Source organism: Musca domestica, unplaced genomic scaffold (genome assembly GCF_030504385.1).
Source record: "Musca domestica strain aabys unplaced genomic scaffold, Musca_domestica.polishedcontigs.V.1.1 6, whole genome shotgun sequence".
NCBI lineage: Eukaryota > Metazoa > Arthropoda > Insecta > Diptera > Muscidae > Musca > Musca domestica.
The window spans coordinates 17,717,646-17,740,868 of record NW_026712363.1 but is presented as its reverse complement, the minus strand read 5'-3'; the positions used below and the strand labels follow the sequence as shown (position 1 = coordinate 17,740,868).

The 23,223-nt window shown below is 37.3% G+C and overlaps 3 protein-coding genes and 1 long non-coding RNA gene across 4 annotated transcripts in view; 2 read left to right on the top strand and 2 right to left on the bottom strand.

Moving 5' to 3' along the window:
- On the top strand, positions 1–967 carry LOC131805683 (uncharacterized). The gene is made up of 2 exons (XR_009343771.1): positions 1–718; positions 791–967. It is a non-coding gene; the product is annotated as an uncharacterized LOC131805683 (long non-coding RNA).
- Positions 968–1,886: 919 nt separating this feature from the next.
- On the top strand, positions 1,887–7,017 carry LOC101893059 (uncharacterized). The gene is made up of 3 exons (XM_005176232.4): positions 1,887–2,099; positions 2,156–2,301; positions 6,718–7,017. Exons 1-3 carry the CDS (start codon positions 1,973–1,975, stop codon positions 6,853–6,855), a joined length of 411 nt encoding a protein of 136 aa, XP_005176289.2. The 5' UTR covers positions 1,887–1,972; the 3' UTR covers positions 6,856–7,017.
- Positions 7,018–8,016: 999 nt separating this feature from the next.
- Positions 8,017–15,415, bottom strand: LOC101891152 (caprin homolog). Its single transcript, XM_005176221.4, has 4 exons — positions 14,949–15,415; positions 11,502–11,684; positions 11,271–11,437; positions 8,017–11,206 (listed from the first exon to the last, which is right to left on the bottom strand). Exons 1-4 carry the CDS (start codon positions 15,378–15,380, stop codon positions 8,029–8,031), a joined length of 3,960 nt encoding a protein of 1,319 aa, XP_005176278.2. The 5' UTR covers positions 15,381–15,415; the 3' UTR covers positions 8,017–8,028.
- Positions 15,416–22,122: 6,707 nt separating this feature from the next.
- The window catches only part of LOC101891324 (echinoderm microtubule-associated protein-like CG42247), a 354,339-nt gene continuing 353,238 nt past the window's right edge, over positions 22,123–23,223 (bottom strand). Inside the window, exon 11 of the mRNA XM_059129127.1 lies at positions 22,123–23,172. Coding sequence (XP_058985110.1) covers positions 23,019–23,172 — 154 coding nt within the window. The 3' untranslated portion in view covers positions 22,123–23,018. The remainder of the gene's footprint in view (positions 23,173–23,223) is intronic.

Here is a 23,223-nt window from a genome sequence, read left to right as displayed (position 1 = left end):
TTCCAGAACCTGCAAATTAGTACTAATTAGCACTAATTCTGCTACAACGCGTTCCCGTACTCCAAAAACTAGCAAAACTTGCAGCTCTCTCGAGAAAAAAATGGCGCTGAGTGGTGCACATTTCTGCTTGTTTTAGCTACATGAATTTGGCCGAGCAGAAATGTGCATATTGTAAATTTGACATTTAATTGGCAGGGCTAACAAGGTTGAAAAATGTATTGATACATTTCAATAAAGAAAATGACCAACTTGAAAACTAAAGGAAAAACTAATAGTTGTGTTCCAGAACCTAAAAGTTAGTACTAATTAGTGCTAATTCTACTACAACGCGTTCCCGTACTCCAAAAACTAGCAAAACTTGCAGCTCTCTCGAGAATAAAATGGCGCTGAGTGGTGCACATTTCTGCTTGTTTTAGCTACATGAATTTGGCCGAGCAGAAATGTGCAAATTGTAAATTTGATATTTAATTGGCAGGGCTAACAAGGTTGAAAAATGTATTAATACATTTCAATGTTCGCGCGTAACAACAAATGTAAAGAAAAAAGATTAACTTAAAAAATAAAGAATAACTAATATTTGTCGTGCAAAAAACAAAAAGAGAAAATATGGAGCAACTGATGTATTCACTTTTGGATGATTCCAGCAGTAAAGAGGATTGGCTGAATGAGGAATCAGACGAAGAAAACGTATTGGAAAACAGTGCAAAATTAGTAAAAGGTAAATTGGAAATTAAGCTTAGAATCAAAGTCGTTTGCTTATTACTGCGAACATTTTCTTTTTATTTTTTAGGTTGGCTGTCTTCCTAACTTGTAGCATTAAGTCTTCTTGCAGACTTAACATTAATTTAACCGGCGCCTCCAACCATGTGAGCTTTTCCGGGTTGGGATTTGAGAAAACTCCACCTCTAAATACTCTTCAACGCATTCTGAAAACAAAACTTTCTAAATAAACACCATTCAAAAATAATTATTAATTTTAATTTATTTTCAATACTCATTTTTAAATTTTGGCGTCCATTTCAGTAAGGTTTCACTAGTCCGATTTAGACTGTTTTCTTTTGGAATTTTGAATGTTGACATTTTAGCACATTTCTGCTAATTTTCCGTTCCCTTATTTTTTGAGCACACCTAAATGAGAATGGCATTTCGTACTGTTCTCTCTTCTGCTAGTTTTACTACTAAAAAAGTACTGGAACACAACTAATATTTGTCGTGCAAAAAACAAAAAGAGAAAATATGGAGCAACTGATGTATTAACTTTTGGATGATTCCAGCAGTGAAGAGGACTGGCTGAATGAGGAATCAGATTATTAATTATTATTATAAATTATTAATTTTAACTTATCGTCTTCAATATTCATTTTTTAATTGTTGGCGCTCTTTTCAGTAAGGTTTCACCAGTCCGATGTAGGCTGTTTACTTTTGGAATTTTGACATTTTATCGCATTTCTGCTAATTTTCCGTTCCCTTATTTTTTGAGCAAACCTAAATGAGAATGACATTTCGAACTGTTCTCTCTTCTGCTAGTTTTACTACTAAAAAAGTACTGGAACACAACTAGAATTGCCATACTGCAATTTTACCAACCTTCTTACGTACACGTTTAAGTAGCCTCATACTCAGATGTAAACAAAAACAATAATTTCTTCCATTATTATTAATGCTAATTTCATGTAGTTTCGTACAAATTTCTATAAAAATCAATAAAAAAAAATTGAAAAAAGGAATTATATTACTACGAATTACGAATCGTGCCGTATGAGCGGGCACTGAGAACATAGCATAAGTCAAACAATCGACTATGAATAGACGAGTACTCGGTTTTCACCCAAGTCCATAGCCGAGTTCGAGTTTGACTTTGAGTACTCAAAGTCGATTATTCTATTAATCGGAAGTCGACTTACCTATCCCTATTTCGTCCCGACCAGCCTTTAACTGGCCACTGGCTAAACAATTCAAACAGTATTGAACTATGTTTTATTTGCAAAGGTATCGTTATTGCTTTTTGGCCGGATGTTTTGCTGCTGGCGGAAGTTTCTTTGGTAAAATGCCCAGTTTTTTGGAAAGTATAGATTTGGAGGTTTCCAAATCTCATAAAGGTGAGTTATTAGGGATATTAAGGAACGATATTAATTTATATTATTTTTCATTGCAGTATTTATAATTATAAAATACTTTCCAATTGCTCTAATGATTATTTGCAATGTCCTTAACTGGCGTTACTTTCTAAAGGCTCTACAGTTAACGGAACAAACATTAACGGCCACAGTGTTAACGTCTGCCTCTAATTATATTGTATCGGTAAGGAATTGAATGAAAATTGCCATAAAAACAACCTAAGAAAGAAGGACCATATGATTCCACGCAACTGAAATATTGAAAGAATTATGCAAAGACTAAAGGAAAAGTAACATTTTTATAGGCTCAAGCCCGTTTCTATTTTAAGTGTTTCTCTTGTTAAGACGAAGGTCATTTGATAAATATGACATTGGAAAATTGGTATCCAGACGAAGATCAATTTTGGAAAGTTCGATTTATGCGTATATCATTAGATAAATGCATACACGAATTGGTATGAAACGTTTTTATACCCTACACCACAGAGTGGAGAAGGTAGCGAGATAGACCCATAGTTACTTTGGCCAATATCAATCCAAATGACCTTAATTTTGACACATCCGACCAAATTTAATCTAGAAGCAAGTACATCAAATTTGGCGAAAATCGATTCAGATATGGCTACAGCTGCCATAAGTATATATCATCCGATTTGGTCGTTAAGTCCCTCACATTCGTAATATGCACCCCACAAGAATTATATTTGGTACCAGAAATACATCTGCCAAATTTAATCAAGATCGGTTCGGATTTGGATATTGCTACCCTATATATCTTCAATCGATTTCGGGTTAATTGTGCACCAAATTGCAAATATCAGTCCAAATGACCTGACTTTTGGCACATCCGACCGAATTCAGTCTAGAAGCAAGTACATCAAGTTCGGTTCAGTTATAGCTATAGCTGTCATATATATGTTTCATCCGATTTGGTCTTTATGTCCCTCACATTCGTAGTAGGTACTCGACAACAATGATATTTGGTACCAGATATCTTATAGAGCACGCAAATACTTTTGCCAACTTTTATCGAGATCGGCTAAGATTTGTATAAAGCTCCCATATATATCCTTAATCTGATTTCAGATTTATTGTGCAAATATCAGCCCAAATGGAAATATATATATTTTTTAATGTCTCCGTCAATTTTAGTGAAAATTAATTCAGAATTGGATATGCCTCGAATATATTAGTTCTTTCTGAAACCAAATTATAACTGCTCTAAAGACAAAGGTTGATAGGTTGCATGATCTACTTCAAATACTTTTGTTACGAGAACTCAACTAAATAATATAATGGTGTAGGGTATCATATAGTACCCTTAATGGTTAAAAATCTCATTTTACACTAACAAAAACTAGTTACTTTGAAAAAGTCTTCGAAATATTTAAACTTTCAGTGATAGGCTGCTTAAGCCTACTTATCTCAGATTGATGAACCTAATTTTTTTGTTGCGGAACACATTGGAGACGGTTTGACGACACTCCAGAATAAAACCAATAACGTTCACGATTGTTGTTATTATTCTTGAAGTCTGTACATGTGCATTACGGTCCAACTTCCGAAACCTAGATGGTTTACCTATTTGATTCACTATACGAACATCCTATAGCGCACTATATTTGACAAATTTGTGTCTAATGGAATATACACCAAAATATTTAATTCAAATATTAACCAGTCGGGTAAAGGTATTTTCGGTATTTTGTCCCAATCCCGGCAAAGCACTTGCTTGAGGTGATCGACACTTTGGTATTTTTAAGTGCCAAACTTACTTTCAAAAATACTCCAGACACAATAGCCCAACGGATTGGTATCCGGAGATTTTGGTGGCCATTGTGCGCTGAAAATGAAGCGAGGAACTTCATAACCATTCTTGGGTGGCGCGTACTGATTGCGATGGTGCTGAGTTCTGTTGAAATGTCCAAGGTCTGCGGCCAAAATTTTTGCGTTAATTTTTTATTACACCCTTCAGAATATTTCGCGATAATATTCGTAATTTTTCTGATGCCACGGTCGATTAATACGAGCGGAAAGCGACCATCGGCTGTTATGGCGGCCCACACCATCACCATGGCCGGCGTTTGAGTTCTGGTGAACAAACGCAAGTAAAAACGATCATTTTGTTTGTTTGCAAACTGCTGGACAACGAATGTTTTCTCATCGGAGAAAACCAAATTCGGCAGTTCACCACTTTCGGCCAAGCGAAATAACTCTTTATCTCTTTTGAGTCTATTTTGTTTCTGTTGCGGTTATGTTCTTGCACTTTTTGGAATTTCAATGGTATACCCTGAGCTCATTTTTTAATATTTGCCGAATGGAATATTGCGATATGTTTAGCTCACGAGCCATTTTTCGGCCACGGCGACGCGGGCTCCGATCAAGTCGCTTCTTTACTTTTCGTACCATTTCTGCTGATGTTGCTGGTTTCTTCCGTCCACTTCCTTGAAGTCGGGCTACGCTACCGGTATCACGGTAACGAACGATGGTACGAGACACATAAGATTTATTCACATTAAAATGCTGGAGTGCTCTAACGATAGCCACTTATGGTTTTCCAGCCAAATATAAAGAAATCACTCTTGAATTCCATCGGGAACAACTATTTTTCACCAAAATGCTCTGTACAAACCATATAATGAGCTGTCACTGGGATAATTTTAACAGCTGTCGGACGAGTGGCTTAGAAATGACAGCAATCTGAAGTTGGTTACAGTTTTTTCATCTCACCCTGTATACACGCTCTGTTGAGGGAAAACAGGAAGTTCCCAAAAAAAGGGTTCATGTGTTTAAAACACTTTTGTATCTATTGCCTTGATTCCCTTTTATCACACTGCATAGCTCAATGACTTGAAAGCAGTAAATTACTGATTTTAAAATTCGGTCCATAAGCGTCAATATACACTGGTGGCCAAAACTAAAGCAACTGAAATTACAAGGAGAATGAATGTCCTGTAACTTTTTCAACAATTAAGAAAATGAGAAAGTTTTTCTTGTTTTAAATTAGATACTTTATTCACTTTTTAAAAACCTAAAACATAAAACCAAAATTCATTTTTATATAAAAAAATAATGTTTGGTAAAGTCAATTAACTCGATTTTGGCTTGGACAAAACAAAAACAACTCTGTTGTACATTCATATAACCGCTGCAATTTCATTTGTTTTTACGGTGATATTTATCGCTTTTTGCTTCCTTCGACAATTTCGCTTGTCATAAATCCTTTTTGAGAAGTTTTTTACAACAGTATGTGTTTTTCTTTTCGTTTTTTAAGTACTGCCCAAAAAAATTTTAAAAATGGCTAAAAGCAAATACAGTACCTGTATAAAACAGCAAATTATCAGTGACTATCAAAACAACATATCACAGAAAATTATTTCCGAGAAATATTTCATAAATATTTATGTGATTTCATAATTATTTCTGTATAATAAGTCGGTTTTTTTGAAATTGGATCAGTAGTAACAGTCCATAACGGATGAAGGCCGTGAAAAACTTCAGAACGTACTGATCCACAAATTGTGAGAGAAATAAAAAACAACTATTTAAGAGTTCAACTGGATTGGTGAGAGAGCAATCATTGGATATAAGCTCGAGATCAGTGCGTAGACGAGTAGTGGCAGCTGATCTGCATGCCCGTAAGACATCAAAAAACCATTTATATCTGAAAAAAATCAAAAAGGCATTCGGAAACTATAATATTAAGTGGAATCAAGCTCAATGAAAAAAAAAACATTATTTCTGGGATGAGTCTACGTTTAATATTAAAGGCTCAGACGTGAAAGATTTTACGGTGAGAAGACCAAAAAATGAAGGACCCAAGCCGCAGTGTTGCAAATGTACAGTGAAGCATGAGTGAGGGTCAAAAATGGCGTGGCGCTGTTTTTCTTTCTATGGACTTGGGCCTATCCATAAAATAAAGGAAGTTGTGGATTGGTTTGTTTACATAGATGTGTTGGACATCACGTTGTTCCCTTATGCTGAGTAAAATATTCGGCTGATTTGGGTGTTTCAGCATGACAAGGATCCCAAACTTGTATCAAAACTTGTTAAATATTGGTTGCGGGAGTCAAAAATTGATGGTTTGTTATGGCCGGCACAATCACCGGACCTAAACTCCATAGAAAACCGTTGGAGTATCGTAGATAGGAAGATCAAGAGAGATTCGGAAATAAATAAGCACAACATTTTCTAAAGAATTCGGGGTGGCTGGGAAAGCACAACCAAGGATCAAATTGAGCGTGTTATAGATTCAATGCCTCGTAGGTGTGCAGCTGCTATCAAAAATAATAAAATAATCGACTACTAGCCAAAATTTAATTATTTTAAAATAAAAAATCAAAAGTTGCTTTAGTTTTGACCAAGCAAAAATTGGGTCATTTTAGTTTTCCACATATTATTTTTCGTTCAAAATTATTTTTATATTTTTATTTTTAGTTTCTCAAAAGTGAATTAAACCCCTCATTTAAAACTGGAAAAATAATTACGATTTGTTTATTTTTGTAAAAGTTACAGGACATTTATTGTCTTTGCGATTTAAGTTGCTTTAGTTTTGGCCACCAGTGTATATCCTCATTTTTTCCCTTTACTTTTCTTTCAGTTCATTTTGGCATCCCTCATATACAAGGAACCCATAACATGGCTTTCAACATTTGGTACAACCCTCATAGTATTGGGACTGTGGTTTTTATGTGACGATCCAAATAAAAAAGCGCCCACCAAAAACAAAGACACGTGAGGAAGGAACATATATTCGAGTAAAGAAACTGTGATCATAAATAAGAAAACAAAGACAACAAAGTGTGTGTGTTTTTTTGGATAAATTTCAGATTTTTTATGTAGATTTTTCTTTTAAATTTATTAAAAATTATATTTAATAAAATGAACATAAATAAGTATATTTCCTTGTTGTTGTTGATTTCTTTTCTTGTTTGTTTATTTGTTTTGTTTCATTATTAATAATTTCCTTACGGGTTTGCTGTTTCATTATCATCATATCTTCATGGGGTTTGTTTCTTCTTCTGTTTCTCTTCTGTAGTAATAATAGAAATTATAGATTTCTTGGTATATTTTTTAGGGATCATTTTGTTTCATCATCTTCTTGTTCTTGATGTATTTCTTCGTAAGAGATTGAGTGTGTGTGGTTGTGTGAGAGTAAATAGTATAAGTATCATTTTTTGTTGTTGTATTATTTTGTAATCGTTTTATGTTTAATTATATTCATATGTTTAAGATTAAATACATAAATGTTTTTTGTTTTGTTTAATATATTATATAATGAAAAAAATAAAGAGGGATTTCTGCCTTCTGCTTCATAATTGTTCATAGGTGATGGATGTATGGGGGAAGTGGGAAGATGGTTTTTTGGTGAGGATACTTCTTTGATGGTGGTGGTGAATGTAAAAAATGTTGGATAGAGGCTTTATGTAGTTCGGACGGTTGCTACCGCTCATATTTCATTCATTTCTAAATATAATCTCCTTTGGGAGGAGATCTGAGGTCTAAACTCTCTAACCTTTGCAAGGCTTTTTCGAGTTGACCTCTATCTTTTTATGGTCAAATGCTTGTTGATTCTGTTGGGTTATGATTTCGGGGTTGGGTCTAGGGTACAGGGTCTGGGGCTAGGCTTTCCCGGTCAATATCCGAGAGTACGTTGGTTGCTTCTTCTTCTTCATCATCATCTTGTTGCTGATTGATTATACCTACTACTTATATATTTGTTGCTCTAAATACGTATGAATTTTCATGTTAAAATTCTTCTTAATTCTTGTGGTTTAATGCTACATATATTCCATTTGTATTCTTTGTTATTTTTGTTGTGGTTGTTGTTATGTCTGAGAGGAGAGGCGTCTTCTTCTTATCCTTCAATAGCTGGAGCCATTTGGGCTTTTGAATGTGATTTGTTTTTTTTTTAGTTCTTATTTTCTAAGCCCAAAGGCATACGATTTGAGGACTGTCGTGAGTTCATGTATGAATTCGAGTTAGCATTAGATGTGCTGCCTTGTTGACCTCCTCCAGTGCGTCCGCCGCCCATATGTCGTGGTGGAGGTCCATTACTACGTGGATTTGCGGAGTTGTTGCCCGCCGTTCGACTTCCGCGATAATTTCCAGCACCTCCAGAATCATAGCGGGATCCACTGTCTTTATTCGCATAGACGTTGCCACCGCCGCCACCGTTCTGATAGTAGCCACCACCAGAGTTGTTGTTCTCATTATTCCGGAAATAGATGCCACCAGACTGGCCTCCGCCACGGGCATTACCATTCTGTTGGGGTCCACCTGAACCGAAATTAGAGCGACCTCTATAGCCACCACCTCCGCCTGCATTGCCTCCTCCTGGCCTCCGGTCATCTCTACGATCATCGTTACGTCTTTGATATCCACCTCCACCGCCGCTGGCTTGGCCTGGACCTACGCCGCCTCCAACACCACCACTACTTGGATTGCGACTGCCTGAGTTACGACCATAACCTCCTTGAGAATCTTGCGAATGCCAATGGTTGCTGTTTTCCTGGCGGTTATCATTGCCGTAACTATCTGCTGTAGTGTTGGAGCTAACGCCTCCACTACCAGCAGACGTAGTTGTTGATGTCCATTCATTTTTACGAGGCTGTTGGCTGGCGCTTTGTACCGTAATTGGTGAATTGGCATTGACCTCGGTGTTCCATTTGTTTGCTGTACCTTCCGACGGCACAATGCCAGAAGCTTTGTAATCTCCCGCAGTCTTTAGACCAGCATCACTCCACTCATTGATCAAATCATTTTTGTTAATAGAGGTGGGTGCCTTAGCCTGCGGTGGTTCATCTTCTCGCACTCCCAAAGACTTCTTGAGAACATTGGCAGCATTATTGAGTTGATTTTGTCTCTGCTGTTCATAACTGAGACCGGCAACCACGGGATTGTCAAATGGAAATCCTCCACTCTTGGGTGTATTATTCAAGTCTGTTTGTTGGTTGGGATTAGACATTTGATGATGAGGGGTTTGGATGTTACCACCGCCAGTCATTATGTTCTGAGCAGTAGGAGGAATCTGTTGTTGTTGTTGCAATAAACCACCTGTATTCGCCTGTTGTTGATGCTGTGACTGTGGTGGCTGCTGTTGCGGTTGTTGTTGCTGGGGCAAACTTTGTTGAAGTTGTTGTTGCATCAATTGATTTTGTGGAGCCTGGCCTAATCGATTCATTAGCATCAAACCTGGATTGGCCTGTTGCACGGCATCCATGGCCCCAGTCATTAGCATTTGCGAGGGTACTGGTGGTTGGTGTTGTTGGGAATTTTGAATGCTTTGACTTTGAACTGGTGAAAACAATTGTTGTTGCTGTTGATTGTTCAGTTTTTGTGATTGTGGATGCTGTTGTTGCACCTGTTGCTGCTGCTGCTGTTGTTGTTGTTGTTGTTGCTGCTGTTGTTGTTGGTGGAACAACGGGCTTGGGGTATTACTGGTCAAAATACTAGCGGTGGCTGTCTGGGCTTGTTGAGCTGCTCCAGCCAATTGCGGGAATGATTGATTTGTGAATGTTTGAGTTTGAATAGGTGTTTGTTGTTGTTGCAACTGCGATTGTTGCTGCTGTGGAGGCATGTTACCAACTGTCACCTGCTGTTGTTGCTGTTGAGGTGGAGGTGTTGGCCCCACTCCATTTGTCAATATCTGTTGAGGATTTTGTTGTTGTTGTTGTTCCGGCAAAATATTTGGTGAGGGTTTCTGTTGCTGCTGCTGTTGATGGTGGAGATTTTGTAAAGCAACTTGCTGCTGCTGTTGCTGGTGTGGAGTTTGCTGCGGCATCATTTGTGGCTGCTGCTGCTGTTGTGGCTGTTGGGCAGGTGGCACCTGTGGCTGCTGCTGTTGTTGTTGTTGTTCAAAAATTAAAGTAGTCTGTGGTCCAGCCTGACCTTGTGCATTCAATTCGGGTGAATCCAATTCGCTGTCCTGCAGGAAATAGAAGTTTCCACCACCGATGACTTCAGCCAAGGGGCGCATTTGTTGTAAATACTGTTGATGTTGTTGTTGTGCTTGGGCCTGTTGCTGCTGTTGTTGATGATGTGGGGGATGCTTAAAGAATCCCTGCTCCACAGCATGCACAGGTGTAGGATTGTACAGACCCGGTGGTGGCAGTGGGGGTTGTTGCAAAGGTGCCATACCAGCCGGAGGATTTGCCGGGCTATTTAAAATCTGTTGACGTTGTTGATTTTGAGGAGGACCACCAACATTGGCCGGTTGTGGAACCACTGGCTGTTGTTGCTGTTGTGGCGGTAAGCCCGTTACAATCTGACCTGCTGCACTTTGTGGTGGAACTGCACCTCCACTACCACCTATTATGGCACCTCCAGGTGGTATTTGTTGCATTTGCTGAGGTCCAGGACCTGGTAATGTAGCATACATAGCCACATGAACGGGCGTAGTAGCACCAGAGTGGGGTGCTGGTGTGGTACCCTGAAATGCGGGCACTGCTGAAGCTGGCGGAGCCATAGGTGTCTGCAACAAGGGCTGGCCAGTAGGTGCTGGAATATTTGCCGGATGTGGCAGAACCTGCTGATGCGGTTGTTGCAGTTCTAAATGTTCTGCATGTTGTTGCTGCATTCCTGGCTGATGTGCTGGTGGCTGATGATGTTGTGCCACTTGTTGTTGTTGCTGCTGCTGTTGCTGTTGAGCTAACAAAGCATTTTCATTGGTTTCGTTTCCTGTAAGGACATTTGTCGTCACATTACTTTCCACATTCAAGTTTTCCATGGCCTCTTCTACGGCAACCATTTCATCCTGACCATTTCCAACATGCTCTACAGCGACTCCACCGCCGCCGCCACCATCTTCCATAGCAATGGCATCGGTGTTAATGCCATCTCCACCAGCAACTTCAACGACATCTTCCTTGATTTCAGTTTCTGGCACATCTGTCAAGTAGATTTTATCCAAATAATCTGACTCCTGTATACGATGGAAAATCCTCTTAACATTTTCATAGGTTGTGTCGCCATACTGTTTGGGACGTGCATCAATGGTCATTGAGAAAATTTCTGCTGCTTTTTGAGCCGAAGTGGCAAAGGGCGCATCCTCAGATGTTTCAGGGCGTCTAGTCTGAACATCCAAACAGCTAAAAAAAGAACAAATTAAATATAGAAATTGGCATAGAAATTTAATAGAACAGGCAAGCTTACAATTTTTCCAAAATGTCCAATTCGCTTTGCTCTAACTTTGCGGCACCATTTTCTCCATTCAGAAAATCATTGCGTACAGCATCGTCCGTGAAGCAAGACAATATGTTTTGTATTATTAGAACTTCCCGTATTTTGACCGTTTCCGCTTGGGCTTTGGCAATCAAATCCTAAGATGATCAGTGATTAATGTAAAGAATTATGTTAACAATTCAAATTGTTGTTCAAACATACCTTACGCGCCTGCTTCTTCTGCTCCTTTTCAGCATCCTTGGCGAATTGTTGCATTTGTTTTACCAAATCTCTGGCAAATTCCAAAGTAGCCAATACTGCATCGTATTTGTTAACAGCAGCACGTTGTTCAGAACTCAACTCCTTACCCATGGCATCAAGGGCACGATAGCCTTCCAATTTCGTCTGAAAGAGAATGCAAATAGAATTGGCGTAAGATGGAGATTCTCAGGAAAAATAAACAGTATATATTAGATTTTTTTTTTGATATTAGAATTAAGGCATAGGTTGGATTTAATATGAAAAAAGAAATTAATTTCATGGCCGAATTTTAACTCCGGATTGCTAGCAAACTTCTGCCCAATATTTACGTCCATTAAAATTTAATAAATATGCCTCTGGGCTGGTGGCGATTTCCAATTTAGATACGATATATAATTTGACGATGACTGTAATTACAATCTCAGGTATCTTACTAGAGTTTCACCCTCTAGTAGTGAGTAGTATGTTTCACTTTCCTGTCTGAACATTGGATTTTTGTCTGTGAAGGTTTGTTGTTGTTGTTGTAGCAGTGTTGACATGCTCCGTTGTCTATATACTGATTTATCCGGTTCTTTCTCAATGTCAAGGTTTAGGAATTCTGCTACCTTTATGGGCTGTAGCCAGAGATCCACTGGACGGAGTTGGGTAGGCTTAGCTGGACAATTAAACAGATGCAGCGTATTGTGCGGGCCTGTATCGTGCGCTGGGCAGGCGCGTTCCGCACATCTTCGTCAATTCGTGCCCAATGCGTAGTTTGTCTGTGAAGGTTTGTTGTTGTAGCAGTGTTAACAAGATCCGTTGTTTATATATAGTGATTAATCCGGTACTTCCTCAATGTCCAGGTTTAGGAATTCTGCTACCTTTATGGGCTGTAGCCAGAGATCCTCTGGACGAAGTTGGGTAAGCTTTGCTGGACAATTAAAAAAATACAGCGTATTGTGAGGGCCTATATCGCACAATGGGACGGGGTTCCGCACATCTTCGTCAATACCCAATACGAATTGAGACGGCTGCACCATTCTGAACGTAGTTGGGCCAAAACTACCCTGGTTTGCCTAGGCAGCCGACGTTCTTCAGTTGCAATGGATTGCGGTGGACTCCGAGGCTGGCATTCACACTGTAATTATTAACTACCTCTGCGACTGCATCAGTATGAATGCTATTCAGACCCGCTTGATAGGCTTTATGATCTACTAGAGTTTTGTGCACCATATGGTGGTTAGGATGACCCCCACAATAACACCCAAGCAGGTACTGCAAAAAAAGCATATGATTATGCTGACAAGGGAAGAACCTTTGTCTCCTCATGTAAATAGTCCACAGGAGTCATGAGGAGGCACGCTGTTGCAGTTCTCAGGTTGGCATTCTGGCAGGTCTGAATACTTTTCCACTGCGTTGCACTAGTATTCGCATACCACACTGGAGCCGCATAGCTAACCACAGGCCGACCTATCGCTTTATAAGAGGTCAACAAAGTTTCCTTATCCGCACAAAGTTTCCTTATCCGCACCCCAAGTGCTGCCGGCTAGCGGATTGAGGACCTTGTTCTTACATTTCATTTTATCGCAGATATGTGACTTGCGCGGAAGACTTGAACATGAACAAGAACATTGAGCTGTGTTCTCATCTCCGCAGTCCATGTGGTAATTAGTGAAGGTTTGTATGAACGTGTGGAAGCGGATAGCAATACCCTTCTGCGAGGATTCTAATAAACAGATAGAGCAAATAGTATATAGTCTTCCTTAAGACAACCAAGACACTTTGTACCTATAATAGGAACAAATTGTCCGAGAGAAAACGTTACTTTACATATGCAAGCTATACAATATTGGCTGCTTGGCCGAACTGGTGATCGCCACCGCATTAACTAACAATGTATAATTTTTTGAACCAGAAATAAGTTGTTAGTACGATCTAAGGAAATTCAGGTTTTGAATTTAATAACTGAACTACATATAATAAGAAAATAGATACGAATATTATAAAATAAAATCTCCTGGTACAATCATGGTAAGGGCATTAACAGTAGTTTACAATTCTACAAGGAATTCAATAATCAAGGGCACCGGCCTACTTGCGGGCATAAAATGAAATACAAGTTTGATCTTTTTGAATTGTTTTTTTTTTTTTTGCATTGAAAACCTACCAAAATATGCAACGATGCACCAAACGAAAAGGCAGACAATTCAGGTCAGCTTAAATGAGGTAAACCCCCACACTTTTGTTTATAAACAAAAGAAAAAGAGTGAATCATAATAATAAAAACTGATGACAAATAAAGTTAAATAAGCGACATGGAAGATAACAAACCACATTTCAATTACTAATATAAATTCGTATGATGACTGAAAGATAATTTAGAATTGCAAATAACACCAGAAACCCTCATGCATTGTTCTAGAGGGGAAGCATAAACATACAATGCAAACAGTAGCCACCAACCAGAATGCAGAGAAAGAAGAAAATTGTACAAAAACAGAACTGCAAAAACACATGCCCCCCAACAAACAAGCATAGCATACATTGCCATATTTCACCAAGAAAACAAATCAAAACCTTCGCACACACAAACGAACACATGCACATCAACGAACAAAGAAAGAAAACTAAACAACGATGGCAATTGAAAAGAATATTCAAATATGAATATTTGAGCTGGACATTTTTAGAGAAAATTATATGATTTTCAATGCTACGTTCATTGATAGTATCCCCAAAAATGTACTTTTATATAAACAAACTTTCGATTTTATTCTATTGCTTTTGGCTCTGCATAGATCTGGCAACGTTTCACACACACTTTTGATACTAAACATGGCGTCGCGAAAAAAATCCGCAAAAACGTATAAAAAGTCAGAAAATGCAAGAAACGAAAATGGTGGAAAAAATGGGACAAAGAACAAGCAGATTTGTTCCATCCTTTCCTTTGTCCTAAATCTTGGGTCGCATGATATTTTTCGCTAGGCCCCTTTTAAAAGATGTCCCCAAATTTGCGTTTGCAGATAACACTAATTGTGTTTTTTCCCATTTTCATTTTGTTTAAAAGATCGAATGGGAATAGAAAAAAGAATAATTTGCCGGTCGCAGACGCTAAAACAAACGCAGGCAACAGAAGAGAGAAGGTGGTATCTTTTTCTTTCTTTGTAAGACACTGAAACGCGGCAGCGGCGACGGCAAGGGTGGGGATGCTTTGCAAATGAAAATTTCACGTTAAGCTCTTCTGCAACCGAAACTTCTTACATTTTCACTCCGAATTTGTGGTTCACCTTGATTTTTTTACATATTCATCAATTAGTTTGTTCTGGGCTTCTGAATATTGTAGTTTTTCTCTGTTCTTGTACACTTTTTTTCAGCCATTCGCCTTTACTCACACACACGCACTCATCACTCTGTCGGTTGAATACGTACCTTTCGTTTTTCCAAATTGCGTATTTTATGCTCAATTGTGGTAAAAGTCAATTTCATGGGATTCAGGGCATCATTGCTGGCATCCTTGTTGGCCACAGGGCCTGCTGTTACGGAATTACCAGTCGCTGAATTGGTTTCCCAATTTTTTCCATTGTTGTTGGCGCTGCTGCTGTTGCTGCTATTTTGGCCAGCGACATTAGCAGCAGAGGCGGCCACCACATTGTTGGTATTTTCTTTAGTGGATTTGTTGCTTGATGTCTCATTGTTGGTGCTGCTGATGTTACTGTTGGTGGATTTGGCCGAATTTTCCGTTATTTTTTTATTGCCCTTACCACTACCACTAGTTCCACTCGGGCCACCAGAATTCATTGAACTCACGGAGGTTTGTTTCGCTAGCTTAGTATTTGTTGTATTATTTGAAGCAGAAGGCATCCTTCCTCTTACGGAAAAAAAACAGGAATGAAGCAAATGGCAGAAAGCGGCGTCGCGAATCTTTTGCACACGACGGCGTCATAGAAATTCAGTTGTGCAAAAATTAACGCCGTTAAAATTAGTGTTTGGTGGTAGACGGCTTCAAAGATTACGAGGAGGTTCTCATGTCACAGTCCGTTTGCCAATGAGTTGGAAATGCAATAAGAATATGTGTTTTTGTTATTTTACGCAATCTATTTGGCAGAATAGGACTAAATTGTACATAGATTACATTTAATGCAAGTCTGTTAACAGAAAAAACAACAATAATAACATTAACACCCCATTTTTCTTTTAAATTTCAACAAGTAAAAACTAGTAGTATATCAATACCATAAAGGGAAAATCGATTATCGCATAACTCAGTCAGAAGGTTGCTTAACTTCAAGAAACTACGAAAACGCAACTAAGTACCGGTGTCTTATAGTGTCAAATAGACTTTTATATATTCAACAATTGGTTTTGTTTATCCAACATATTTTTTTTTAAATTCGTATATTGAGGAGAAATCACAGAACATGAATGCAATATTGGGTTTATTCCACAAAATTGAATTTAAGAAGGAAGGACAATACATTTTTATCCCAAATTGTACAATTTGTTGCCCATTAACGTCGAAAATATGCATTTATTTCGCAACTGAATTTGAAATTATTTAAAATTATGGCACTTTTTATTCATAACAATACACACACATACACAAAATGTGTATTTGTTTTCACAGAATAAGGGCACGAAAGGAAAAAATTGTTCTACTTTCTGTAATGCCATGTTTACGTTAGAACTTTTTGTAGGGTTAACTTTCTTTGAGAGGATTAATTTGAAGTAAAAGTAATGGATATGACAATTTAAATCCAAATCCAGTGGGTTAACCCTCATATATATAAAAGTACTATAAGCTTCTTAAGTACTTAAGCTGGAAATACATAAAGAGCATATTTGGCTGGCTTAAGGCTGGAAATACATAAAGAGCATATTTGACTGGCTTAAGTCATCGGCTGGCTTCTTCGTAGATGAACAAAGGAGTTTTAGGTTGACTTAGTTCGATTTTGGCCCTAGGCTCCTTTGTTCATTTCCGAAGAAGCCAGCCGATGACTTAAGCCAGCCAGATAAGCCCTTTATGTATTCCCACCTTAAGTCATCGGCCGGCTTCTTCGTAGATGAACAAAGGAGTTTTAGGTTGACTTAGTTCGATTTGGCCCTAGGCTCCTTTGTTCATTTCCGAAGAAGCCAGCCGATGACTTAAGCCAGCCAAATATGCTCTTTATGTATTTCCGGCCTTACACCTTTAGATATGAAAACAAATTTTATTTGAAGAATGGCTAGTTCCATTGTACAATAAGGAGGTAGAACAGCTTTGTAAAACTAAAGAAATACAGCCCTGTGGCCGTATTTCCCCTTCCTGTCAGAATAATTCTAAATAAATGTTTTCATTTCTTTAATATTTGATTTACCTTGTCAAAATTTAATGCATAAAAAAACATTTCACATCTCTGATTTTGTGTGTACGAATATTTATGAATATAGATTTTGACAATGAGATGTTGTCAAATGTATAAATTTGAAAAAATTGTAAACATATGATTACATGACTTTACTTTCAAAGTTCTACCACTTTCAAAACAATAAATACATACATACATACACAACATTGGCAGAAGTCGGACACACTTAGAAAAAATTTGTAATCAGCTGGTAGCTCTACCTTACCTTTTTATTGCGCCATGATTTCACCATAGTATGGAGGATATAAGTAGTTTGTTATTCCGTTTGTAGCACCTCAAAATATGCATTTTAGTCCCCACAGAGTTTATAAATTCTTGATCAGCACAAAAAGGACTTTTGGTATTGAAAATGTTATATAAGTCCACGTTTTGGTATAGGTCCCATATAACTGTACAGACAGATTTAAAGTTTTTTTTTTGGATATTTTAGTCACAATTTCCAAACGAATTAACCGTAAATTAGGAATATGTGTTCCCAGTATGTAGAAAGGTTTTGACACAGATCCCATATAACTGTACTTCCAGATATTCGGTATATTGATGCTTATTTTCACACTCCACCAGAATGTATTCAAATTGAATATTCAAAAATTTACAGTGCAGATTCGCGCCTTCATATAACCCTCCTTTTTATATTCGGTATTTTCATGATTGTAGATGATTTGTATTTTTTTTTTTGACAATTGTTAAAGTTTTAACCCGATAGAAAATTATCGAAATAGGCCTAGACATTCGTTTAGCCCCCATATAACATTTGAAGTTCGTAATGAGTATCACTTCCTATGCTTGAAAATTACCTATACAGGCCCACATTGTTGTACATTCCCTATGTAATGTTACCTTCCGGTTTCCGTTATTTTGTCGATTTAAACACCAATTTTCAACGGAATTATGCAAAATTGATATTTGGAATCTTTCTTGTTAATTCTCTCAAATGGAACTAATTCCTTAATATAGTTCATATGTTTCGTTGAAGTAGCTAAAATCATCAAAATAAATATACCGAATATAGGGAGACACTTTTATAGAGGGGCTATACCAAAACATGGACCTGCACAGACAATATTCTGTCATAGGCTGTAGTATCCATTACGAACTTCAAATACCAAATTTGAAACAATTCCGGTGAATAATGTCGCTAAAATCATCACAATACCGAATATTGGGAGGTACCGTTATATGGGGGCTATACGAAGACGTGGACCTGCACCGACAATTTTCAGCCTTGTGCTGTAGTATTCATTACGAACTTCAGATACCAAATTTGAAATATTTCCGGTGAATAATGTCATTTAAATTACCAAAATACCAAAAATAGGGAGGTACCCTTATATGGGACTATACCAAAACGTGGACCTACATGGCACATTTTCAATACCAAAAGTCCTGCAGACATAATAAACATTTGTAAAATAAAAACATTTGTAAAATTTTATCAACCTACTTCATTACGTTCGGAATCTAGAGTGATTTCTACAGAAGGACAGATGGATAGACGGACATCGCTAAATCGACACAGAATTTTATGCTAGTCAATAATATATATACCTTGTGGTGTTTAAAATGTATGTTTTGATGTGTTATAAACGGAATGACAAACTTTATATAACCTCCATACTATAGTGGAGGGTATAAAAAGGGGATCTTTAAAACGAAAGAGAAAGACCAAAGGAACGATGTGCCCAAAAGGAACTAGATGACCTGAAGATCTGGATCTAGTTCCGATCGTTCCTTTGGCGGAATAGTTCATTTGAACTAGTTCGTTTCGGAACTACCCAACTCTTCCAATACCCACCGTCGTCTCTCATAGGGTATAAAGATCCACGTTTTCGTATAGCCTCCATAAAACTGCGCCACTCGACAAAGAACGATGTGCACAAGAGGAACTAGATGACCTAAAGATCTGGATCTAGTTCCGATCGTTCCTTTGGCGGAATAGTTCATTTGAACTAGTTCGTTTCGGAACTACCCAACTCTTGCAATATCCAACGTCGTCTCTCATAGGGTATAAAGATCCACGTTTTCGTATAGCCTCCATAAAACTGCGCCACTCGATATTCGGTATTTAAATAATTATAGAGGATTTTTTTGAATTCTTACAAGTTTCTTCCAAATGGAGTTCTGCACAGCCGAATTTATCCGCTTTTTTTACTTGTTGATCTATTTCCTTATTATAGCTGCGTCTGGTTAACCCACAATTTGTAACAATTTTTGAAAATTGTTTTGGAATTCTGTTAACACAAAAGTTCTGCAAAAGAGAGCGATTTGAGAGAATAATTTTGACAGCTCTTTCACTGACAGCCTGTTCCACGATATCGAAAGAACACGTTCGCAAAACTTTTACACGACAAACAGCTGATTTCCGTTCCACTAAAATCCATCAGAACAAAAATTTGCACGAAAATCAAAGCGAACGAAAACGTAAGCGTTTCAGTGTAATTTTGCGTTCCACTATCTTTTTTCTTTCGTACGCATGCGAACACAAATGTCAAAATCAGTCACTTGTGTGTTTGCTGTCGAATGATAAAAATTAAGGAAAATTGTTTTAACATAAACATTCCTTGATTGAAAATGGAAAGAAAAATGTAAGTAAAAATAATAAATGCAATTTAATCTGTGAACAACAAATATATATTTTTTTATTTTCTCAATTCCAGCACGAAAAAACTACACAGCTGCGGGCACTAGTTGAGTATATGGAGGAGAATCCTAAGTTCGCCAGAGGAGTGCCAATTTTTGGAAGCAGCAGGCAATCCCTTGATTGTTAGGTACTTCAAATAAATTCGAAGCATCTCTTAAATGCCTCCGTGGCACAATTTGAACCTCCTCCTCATCATCCATAAAAAATAGGGCTACAGAAATATTCATTTTTTTTATTTTTTAAGAACACAAATAGTTTGAACACAATCACTAGAAATTTTATTTTGTTTGTTTACAACTGAACTGTCAGTTGAGACAGAGCCACTGCTGCTTTTTCGCGTTTAAATTAGACATTTGGCGCTTTTTTTTGCCTTATTTCGCGATTAATTTTTCCAAATAATATTTAGCAACACTGAATCACGTAAGGCTATGCGAAAGAAAGAACGAAAGTTAGTGGAACGCATTCTTATACGAAAGTGAGTGAGTAGCCTTCGTTCGCACAAATTTTCTTTCGAGATCGTGGAACAGGCTGTGAGAGTTTGCCAATTCTTGCTGGAAAATTTCTTCCGGCAATCACTTTCAACTCATCTTTTTCTCCTTCCGGTGAATTATATTTGGACAAGTAATTTAAAAACATCTTATTATTGAAAATCGCAAGTGTAATTGTTTTGTTTTTATACCCTCCACCATAGTATAGAGGGTATATTAAGTTTGTCATTCCGTTTGTAACCTCTCGAAATATACATTTTAGACCCCACAAAGTATATATATTCTTGACCAGCATAAAATTCTATGTCGATTTAGAAATGTCCGTTCGTCCGAAGTAGGTTGATGAAATTTTACTCAAATGTGTATTATGCCTGCAGGACTTTTGGTATTGAAATTGGCCAAGTATGTCTATGCCTTCGTATGTCTACGCCTTCGTATATAGATATTCGGTATTTTGGTGATTTTAGCGACATTATTTAATTTGGCGTTTGAAGTTGTGAGTGTGTGATAGTGTCTATCTGGCTTTCCTTTTCACTGCAAATTTCAGATCATTAAGCTCGTCTCGAAAGAGAAAACAAACACATAAATCATAAAACATATGATCTTCGCCTTAACAAGGCAAAACTCAAAAATTCAGCCGAGCCTGGCTGTGGGATTTGAACCGCGGACCTCGGTGTGCAGCCAACTAGAAGTTGCCGTCTCTACGTTCAGAGCCATTAACCCGTCTTCCTAAAGCAGCACTAAAACAAGTGTATGCATTGGAAGCAATGTAGTTGTTGTGGACAAAAAATCCATCACTACAAAAACAAAAAAAAAAAAAAAAAAAAAAAAAAAAAAAAAAAAAAAGAACTTTGCTGTGAAAAAGATCTGCCAATAGAACTTGAGTCGAACCTGGAGAGTTTCTAGTGTATAATTCGCATATGCTAATTTGCAATATGTTCGAAATATATACTACTTTCCAGAGAACGGCCCTTGTAAGCCATCATCCACACCAAATATGCCTGATGAGCCGCTTAACCAACGGCGAAACGCGTCGCATAGTGGTGAGTGTGTGATAGTGTCTATCTGGCTTTCCTTTTCACTGCAAATTTCAGATCATTAAGCTCGTCTCGAAAGAGAAAACAAACACATAAATCATAAAACATATGATCTTCGCCTTAACAAGGCAAAACTCGAAAACTAAAGCCTATGACAGAAAATTATCTGTGCAGGTCCACATCTTCGTATAGCCCGCATATAACGGTGCCCGGTAATATACGGCTACATTCGGTATTTTTATGATTTTAACATAATTTTTAACGGATTCTATTTTTTTGGAAATTGTTAAATTTGTACCAAATGGTGGAGGGTATTCAAAGTTCGGCCCGGCCGAACTTACAGCTTTTTTAATTGTTTTTTGTTCATTTTTAATTTCTGCATTATTAAGCTCTGTTTAGAAACACAAATTGTATTGTATTGGAAATCTGCTTGCAAATTTGTCTGTTTACTTTTCACAGTTTTGTAGCAAACAAGAATAAAACTACCTTACTCTCGCAGAAAGAAGTTTCTGGACAATTCCTGCAGAAAAAGTAAACAGACACGACTTATATGTCTTTGTAGCAAATTTGGCGCGCAAAAGACTGAGTGACATCTGTTGAAAAAAGAAATAAGTAATGTTACCACTCGGCTTGTGTATTGGCTAGCATTGCCAGATCCAACTTTTCGACCATTTTGTCATTTGTAAATGCCAATTGAAAAGTGTCTCAAAACTGTTTCCAGTTGGCGATGTTGGTTGTTAAAATTAAAATTAGAAATGTTATGGGTCATTTCAAGGAATATTAATTAACCCACATTCAATTTTTTATTAAATTTAAAAACTTAATGCAGACTATAATTGCCGATTTCGAAAACAATTGTAAAAGAATACAATCGCTGGTTTTAATATATATTTATTATTATTTTTAATTGTAACGACTTTGAGTGAACTTTGAAATAAAACTACAAAAGTTTCAACAATTATTTTTTATGTAACTTTATTATATTATCATAATGTTTTTTGTTTATAATATACTCTTTCAATGCCAACATTTTTTTTTGTATTTATTAAACATTTTCTTTTGCATATTTTCAAAATCTTAATATTAAAAATAAATAATAATTTCAATTCGTTTATTTTCTAAACATTTTGTTTGTTTTTTGTTTGGTATCAATGAATCAAAGTGCACTTTGGTGTGTAGTTTTATGTTCTTCTTCAATTTCCACTAAACTACTAAAATGTATTTATTTATTACTTTTCTAAAATGGACGACAATTTGTAGAGAGGATAATCCTTTCTTTTTATATGATGGAGGAGGGATTCAAAAGTATATAGTCCAAAAACCGGAACAAATGAAATATGAAATGTATAAAAAATGGCTGAGTTATCTGTAGGTATTAGTCAAAGATAAGATAAAGTCCACCAGTGGCTTATAGTCTGTAGAGTAGGGGGCTGGGAGAAAGGAACTAGAGGCGGGAGTTGGGGGATAGAAGGAAACAATGACAGAGAGTAGATATAGGATAGATTTGGGAAATAAGAAAATACTTTTCATAACAAATTTAGGGAAGACCAAAATAACAGAAAAAAAGTTCTTCGGGGAAGTCGATTCGTTTACTGATTCCTATTGCCTTTTGGAAGTTGTATTTTTTGGAAAACATTTTGTTTTTTATCTAATTTTAATAATCTTTAATTTTTTCGTCTACTTTTGTAAAAAGCCATCAAAATTTGACCAAATCAAAATGCAAAAAATGTCTATATCTCTTCTGTGTTGTCTATGAGTGTGGGAGGAAGGATTTGGATAATGCCTAAACAGCACTACTACTCCCATTACTGGTATTCCAAAGAATCGCTATCCAACACCGTGGAGGATTGTTTGGAGGTGCGACGTCGCCAGTAATCTGAGTAGCGGGCCTCATACTGTGCAGTTGTACGCCACGGTGGCCATTTCAGCTATTCCTCTACCAAATCCCAAACCATCAACGAGGCATCAGTACCACCCACGGTAACCAAAGTTTGGTCGCCAAACAGGAAGCGAACACAGGCCACCATGCCGGAGTAGACCTTGGCTTCGTGAAACTCAGCTCTGGGGCTTATGCAGGGATATCTGTAAAATATAAATAACTTAATATACGCTTCAAAATCGATATTAAATACA